The sequence below is a fragment of the Rutidosis leptorrhynchoides genome, chromosome 1 (assembly GCF_046630445.1).
Source record: "Rutidosis leptorrhynchoides isolate AG116_Rl617_1_P2 chromosome 1, CSIRO_AGI_Rlap_v1, whole genome shotgun sequence".
NCBI classification, from domain to species: Eukaryota; Viridiplantae; Streptophyta; class Magnoliopsida; order Asterales; family Asteraceae; genus Rutidosis; species Rutidosis leptorrhynchoides.
The window spans coordinates 624,484,339-624,492,409 of record NC_092333.1 but is presented as its reverse complement, the minus strand read 5'-3'; the positions used below and the strand labels follow the sequence as shown (position 1 = coordinate 624,492,409).

The 8,071-nt window shown below is 32.5% G+C and overlaps 1 protein-coding gene across 1 annotated transcript; it reads left to right on the top strand.

Annotated features, from left to right (window-relative positions):
• Positions 1-3,674: 3,674 nt before the first annotated feature.
• Positions 3,675-4,823, top strand: LOC139848609 (uncharacterized). The gene is made up of 2 exons (XM_071838334.1): positions 3,675-3,784; positions 4,034-4,823. The coding sequence occupies exons 1-2, from the start codon at positions 3,675-3,677 to the stop codon at positions 4,821-4,823; spliced, it is 900 nt and encodes a 299-aa protein (XP_071694435.1).
• The last annotated feature ends 3,248 nt before the right edge of the window (positions 4,824-8,071 follow it).

Genomic DNA, 8,071 nt, shown 5'->3' with positions numbered 1-8,071 from the left:
AAGACTCCCGGGTATCGCAAAATTCACCTCACCCTTCCCAACACCCAATCAAAGTCCGACCCAAGACTCTCGGGTATCGCGAACTCTAACAGGTAGAAGGTTCGGATGTGTGTACAACTCATGGGTAGCGTAAAGTTTACATTTAAAACTAGGTTTTGTTTTCTTTTAGCAAAAGTAGTTTATTCCATTTCAAAACATTTGCTAATTATGTATTGCGTGTTGCGTTTGTTAAACTAATTTTAACCAAACCATTTTAAGTGATTATTGTCTTTTGTTTCTATACTAATTTTCTAGCTAGCATGGCATAGACAAATAAGAACACAATAATAATCATGACACGTAATTATCAGTAGTATGCCTCGAGTCCTATGCGTTTTTCCGGTGAGCCAACACACGGAAAAACTTGGTCAACTAGGGACATAACCTTGTGTGAGAATTGGCTCCCACTAAAATCGCCATCTCCATTAAATGCTCGGACGGGCCGCCTTGTGAACATCATCTTCGTAATTCCAATCTTGGTTGCATTATTTTACAAAATAACTATTCTATTTTCTATACTACTACAAATACAATATGAAAAAGAAATACGACATGCAAGTCGTTTAATAATTATTACATTCATCCCGAATAAATAAGAAATACGACATGCAAGTCGTTTAATAAATTATTACATTCATCCCAAATAAATAATAAATTAAATCACACAATCAAACATTCACACAAGGGTCTTATAGAGGCAAATACTACCGATTTCATACAACAATCATATACATTACAAATGGAGTGCCAAACATCCATTTTATGAAACATGTTTCGATAAGGATTGATTTAAACAACACTTAATGGCACATAACAAATATCAATCCTTGTTTACATAACTTATGTATGTAAACCCACTTCATATTTTGTAAGTATGGTTTTCATGCAAAAACCATCCAAACAAACATATTAAGTGAATTAAAACATGTTGGAGATTTATCCACTTTAACAAAGCATAAAGTCTAAAATTAACAATTTTAATTTTCTCATTTCATGTAAAACATGAATATAATTTATGTACTTTATTTTTCTAAACTTTGAATCACTTTTAGTCAACATTCAAGTTACCTTATCAAATTTTTGGATTTTGGCAGATTCATACATGCAACTTCATATGGTCATATCTTACTCATTTCTAGTCCGTTTTCGATGAATTTTTTTTTTCAAATTTAAGTTCTTTCAGTTAGCTTTCAAATGCAATTAGTCTCATACAATAATATTGAGTTTAAAGCCCCGAAACAGTCCATCAAATACGGACTGTCCAAGCTGGAAAAAAAATTCTTAAATGAAAAAAATGAGTTTAACCCATTTTATATTTTGCCAAAATCCAAGATTCAAATTAGTATTTAGGAAACATAAAACATAAATCATGATACTTGTTTTGCATGTTTGTTATGCATGATCATCTTCAAGAATCATGCACAACGCATCCATCAAAACTAAATATCATAAGAAAAGTTTGATAAAACTTGTACAAGATGGCTCGGATACCACTGTTGAAGTATGATACAAATTCAAAGCGAGCAGAAGTATTTTTAAAACTTTACAAAATCATACTCTTCCACGGATCATTGTACAAAACTTTAGCAAACAAAATAAATTAACGAAACCGAATAAGAGAAGATTAGAATACAACCTTTGAAGCCTTTTGAAGATCGAATTTGAAAACTCAAAGAAGAGTTCCTCTAAACGGTAGACACCCAAAGTTCCAACCATGTTTCGATCTATACCTTCTACTTAACGGATCTTTTCTTCTTCCTTATTTCCACCAAAAACGGAACCCAATTATAAATTTCAAGTATTTTGGTTACTTGAAAATGAGAAAGAAAATAGCATTTTTGTATGTGTGTTTTTGTATCTTTTGTCTGTGTTTCCAATACCAAGACTTGATATTATATATTACATAATTGATACAATAATACATATAGTACAAATATAATAAATGAAGATTTGGAAAGATTTGCAAAATCAAATCTTTATATAAAATAAGATTTACAAAATCAAATCATATTTTATAAATCAAATCAAATCTTATATAAAATATGATTTGCAAAATCTAATCAAATCTCTACATATTTAGATTTGTAAGTATATGTAAACACACAAAAAAAAAACTTACTTAATTTATTAAACCATTAACTAATGATTAATAAATTAATTTCCGATTAGAAGGTATATCAAACAATTTACGATTGGCCTTTGTGTGTGACCGATTAGGATAAATGGACTTTTATTATGTAATGTCATGGGCATATCTTCGGAATATATGTACCACGGTCAAACCACGGTCAAACCGTAGCCAACCCGAGAACATATTTCCAACAATAATATCTATATATCTATATCTATCTATCTATCTATCTATAATAAATAATAATAAATATATAAGAATTGAGTCGCAGAAAATTAAATAAATTTCAACTCTCTTTGAGTTTATTGTGGGTAAAAAAGTTATATACATCAAACTTAATGAGTATATATATATATATATATATATATATATATATACATTAAGTTTGATGTAATAAATGTATTTACCTCATATATATATAAACTATCAACAATTACCTCATAGTAAATCTATGACTTATTATATAAACTATCAATTACCTCATAGTAAATCTATGAATATTACCCCATGTATAAATTATCGTGTTTAAAGAATCATGTTCTTTTATGGCATTATTAAAATAAAATAACTCATTTAAATAAAATTTCATGTTCTTTTATGCATTTAACTCATCATCATATTAAACAAAAATATGTTATTTTCCCACATATTAGTCATCGTGCTATTAAAATGAAATAACTATATAGTATATATAATTATAATTTACGCCATCTATGTTTAAAGAATTATGTTCTTTTTTAGCATTTAATTTAACTCATCATCATATTAAAATTTAAATATGTGATTTTTCCATATATTAGTCATCATGATGGCTTGTCTTAGATGGCTTGTCTTAGATCGGCCTCAATTTCCATTCTTGTCAACGGGTCACCTACAAACGAATTTAAAATTGAAAGAGGTGTTAGACAAGGTGACCCGCTCTCACCATTTCTCTTCACACTTGCGGCGGAAGGTCTAAATATCCTTATGAAGGCGACGAGACATTGCAATCTTTATTCGGGGGTTAAAATTGGCAATGACAAAATTCCCATCTCACACCTCCAATATGCGGGCGACACCATTTTTTTCGGGTCTTAGAACGAAACTAACATCTTGAACCTTGTGAAGATTCTAAAATGTTTCGAACTATATTCGGGCCTCAAGGTAAACTACAATAAAAGCAACATATTCGGGGTGGAGTTAGCTCTCATGAGGTGGAGGTAATGGCATCTAAATTCGGATGTAAGATTGGATCACTCCCGTTTTCTTACCTCGGCCTCACCATTGGTGCGAACATGAAAAAATTTGATAGTTGGGTGCCGGTTATTACAAAAATAGAAAAATGACTTTCGGATTGGAAAGCCCGTGCGGTGTCTTATGGTGGACGTGTAACACTTGTGAAATCGATTCTATATAGTATCCCGTTGTATTATTTCTCGCTCTTCCGTGCCCCGCCATGCGTACTAAAAAGCTCGAGAGTGTAAGGCGTTCCTTTTTTTGGGGCGGGACGGGGTTGGGGGAAAAAATGTCTTGGGTAAAATGGGAGGACATTCTTCTCCCATATGAGTCGGGTGGGTTAAACTTGGGGTCTCTAAAGTGTAAAAACCTTGCTTTGATCGGCAAGTGGTGGTGGAGGTTTCACACCGAACACACCTCCTAGTGGGTCAAAGTAATTAAAAGCATTTTCGGGTCTAAGGGTGGAATTGGGTCGGGAGCAAATTGTCACTCTACCACTTCCGCTTGGTCAAACATTATTACTTGTGTTGATCACATTGACTCCATTGGGGTTCCTTTTAGGGATTCTTTCTCAATTGTTATTGGAGACGGTGTTTCTACTTCTTTTTGGAATGACGTTTAAATTAGTAGTGAATGTCTCAAAAACAGGTTCAAGAGGCTCGTGCGTTTCGACCCCAACCTGAATGCTTCGGTCCATGATCGGATTGTTTGGGACGGCTCAAAATGCTCGGGTAATTGGTGTTGGTCACGCATCCCTTTCGACAGAGCTGGGTCAGAACTGATTGAATTAAACAACCTCATCGTTGCGGTCACCATCAACTCAGGTTCTGCTGACTCTCGGAGATGGCAAGGTAGCTCGACGGGACAGTTCACCACCAAGAAGCTGACTGAGCAAGTCGCGGATAAGGTCCTTATTGCAGGTCCAAACACCTTCGAAACTTTCCACAACAACTTGGTTCCAAAGAAGGTCGAGATTTTTATGTGGCGGGCAAGAAAAGGTCGGTTACCGGTGTTAACGGAGCTAGATAAAAGTGGTGTCGATCTTTATTCAACACGATGCCCTATTTGTGATGATAGTATTGAAACAGTGGATCACTCGTTCATCTTATGTAAACTAGAGTATGACAATTGGTCAAAAGTATTTGATTGGTGGGGCTTGGGGGTTTCAAACTTAAGTGTCGGTGAACTTTTTCGTGGTGCCTCGAATCTCTATATGACGTCCGAAGGTTGTAGCATTTGGCAAGCGGTGGAATGGTCGTGTGGGTATCTAATTTGGAAAAACCGTAACCAAAAGGTTTTTAAAAATAAATGTTGGACTATCCCAATCGCCTTGAACGAAATTCAACTACTTACCTTTGAGTGGATCGCGAAGAGATTTAAGTCGAAACCGATTGATTGGCATACGTGGCTTCATAATCCACAACGACTAGTAACCTAGTCACTTAGTCTCTTCTTAAATCGTGTAATGTGTTATATGTTTGTGTTGATCTCGTGGATGTATTTGTGCTAGATGCTTTCTTAGCATCTTGATGTTAGCTTGTAGGTGTGTTTCTTTTTTGCTGCAGGTGACCTTTTTCCATTTGTGCACGTCACTTTGCTTTGGGTGTATGTTCCTTGTTTATACCATTATCAATAAATGTTGCCTTTCAAAAAAAAAAAAAAAAAAAAAAAGTCATCATGATTATTAAAATAAAATAACTCAATTTAACTAAAATTTGAGGATAAATTGCAAACATGCATGGGTCGTAGCTTAATTTTACTATTATACCCCTCCATGACTCCATCTTATCCTAGGGTTTCTTCTCAAGTGTTACCCCAAAATCCTGTCAAATTCGATTATATTAACCGGTATATATCACCTGCAACATTCGATTACGCCAAGTATTTCTCATTAATCCTCCCATCAGTTACGAATACCAACCACGTCTTAACAACATCCTTTTAATTACTGTTAGTCACAACCCTTTCATATCCCTTCTTACGCTATTAACGTTCGTTGCTTCCTATCAATTGCTATACCAACACCAAACATGAAACACAAACACAAACACCTACCTTTCTTCAAATTCAGATGGCTCAATCTATTGAAGGCCCAACATCACAAGTTGACAAGAAACTCTGTACATCTTGACGAACTTCAGGAAGGCAAGGATGCCCAAGTCGTGATCATGGTTTGTCGCCGATGGGATACACATACTGGTATGGAAAATACCTGAGTACCGATCTTATTGTTTCCGATGACGCGGTATAAAACTGCTTCTTATATAGATTTTTGTAAATTACATAATAGCTTAGCTATATATATATATATATATATATATATATATATATATATATATATATATATATATATATATATATATATATATATATATATATATATATATATATATATATCCACATGTGTGTCTCTGTGTGGCTGTTTGACTGTGTTTACATATTATTGGCTATCTATCATTTGAAACAGGGGAATGTTATACAATACATGTCAAAATGGGCGGGGCGGGTTTCACTTATATAATCTACCATATGAACTTTAAATTTTACTGTATATGAAGCTTTCCAATATCCTAAAATATTTATACATAGTTGATCTTTCATGTGAGTTGTTTACTTCAATTGTCAGCTTACTTTGGTTCACTCAACATTATCACTCGACAAATTGGTGGGAGGATATGGGCTTAAAGGCATTATTAATGTCATAGTTGTATCATGATTAATACATTACTGATATGAAAGATACATAATTTTGTTTACCATTGTAGTCTTCCAGCAAGCAAGAAGAGACGATCAGCATCACAGGTTCACAAATTTGTACGTACGTCAAGGTCACTTGCTCCGACAACTCTTTTGCTTTGCCATTTTAACAAATAGTTTAGTCTTCCATGCATGGGTGGTAATTTATACAAGACATATTGATACAAATTGTTTTTTCGATTAACCATGTTATGACTTGAAGTTGAAAATAATGATGGTGATAGTTTTTTTTTGAAGAATGATAACAGTTGATAGTTGATATTAAGAATCAGAAAATAAATAAGAGATTGGTAAAATGACAATTGTACCCACACATGTTAGGCACAAGACAAAACATAACGAAATTTTTACCCAACCATTAGTGACAAGTACCACCAACACCGTGTCTAACCACGTCAACCAACAAACAATCAGCGTAATTCATGACGTGCAAAGCACGGCTTTGCACACTAGTATGATTAGTAAATAGTTTTTAGTTGGAACTCTTATTAATGGTTGAGATTTAAGTTAGTGATTGAAATTCAAATCAATGGTATAAACTTTAAAGTTAAGAAAAAACAATATGAATTCATCATCATTCGAATCAATTGTGGTATTATTATAATCAAATTAATTAAAAACATTTGCCTAATTATTACTTTCTTTTTATATATAGGTTTGATTTGATTTGATTAAATTAGAAAGTTATATTAGATTAGATTATATTAAATTAGATAGTTGATTAGATTAGATTAAATTAGATTATCCAATTATTAGTTAGATTTAATAGATTAGATAATCAGATTAGATAGAAATTACATCATTTACATTGGGAAATATTATTTGAGTTCTTAAGTATTAATTTATAAAGACTTATCTAATGTCATTTCTAGGGGTTACAATTAAAGAATCTGAAAATATATCATTATTTTGTATATTAAAAATAATCACTCACTTTATGTATATACTTATTATTCACCTGTTCAATATATGTACCACGATATTGCACATAAGTACAATTATTAATAATAGTTTTAAGATTGTACTCCCTAAAATAATTATCCTGTTGGACTTTTCAAAGTCAATTTATTAAATTTTGACTTTGCATATTTGTTGGTTTTTTTCTATAGAATATTTGATGAAATTCATATGAATAGATTGATTTTCGAATGTATTTTCATTTGGTATAACTTTCATTCGATATTATATAACACAAAGAAAGATATTTTAAAGTCAAAATTGAAGAAAATGACTCAAAAAGTCAAAATAGGACAATTATTTTGGGACGGAGGGAGTAATTAGAAAAATATTGTTAGTAGAAAATAAGAGTTGTCTCATTATTAACGAGGGGTGGGGTGCCCCGTGTTGCAGGGGTGAATCATAATCAGCAGCGATTCTAGGATCAAAATCCATTGGAGTCCCAAAAATTTATTTGATAACTTTCTTACACAAAATATTGAATGTGTCGGGTCAAATCGGGTCGGGTCGGGTCGCGCCCAAAACACAAACATAAAATTGAATAATACTCGCAAAATACAAGGTTGTTCATATGCAGTAGCAATTAATGGCACATATAGTAGCAATTGTTAAGTAGCAATGACCTATACAGTAGCAATTTTAAAATATTATTTTAGTCAATGACCTATACAATAACAATTTTAAATTTCAATTTTATAACATATTATCAATATGAATCGCATAATATTAACATTAGCTGTAAAATTGCAGGATCTCCTGACTTTTAAAAAAGAATAAGTTAGGTAGTTATGAGTGATGAGATTAGAGATTCATATACAATAACTTTTACAAATATATTTTCCTTTACACATACATTTTACTTGCAACCATATAATGATTCACTATAAACAAGGTTGCAAAATTCGCTATTCGGAGATTAATCTGTCAGAACTTTGGAAGGACTAATCGGCAATTTGGAGATTAATCGGATTG

What these genes read in the sequence shown, in the direction of transcription:
- LOC139848609 (XM_071838334.1), top strand. Translation starts at nt 3,675, where the DNA reads ATGTCTTGGGTAAAATGGGAGGACATTCTTCTCCCATATGAGTCGGGT. An exon ending in ATCGGCAAGTGGTGGTGGAG is followed by an intron (nt 3,785 to 4,033) that starts GTTTCACACCGA and finishes TCTCAAAAACAG; the next exon opens with GTTCAAGAGGCTCGTGCGTT.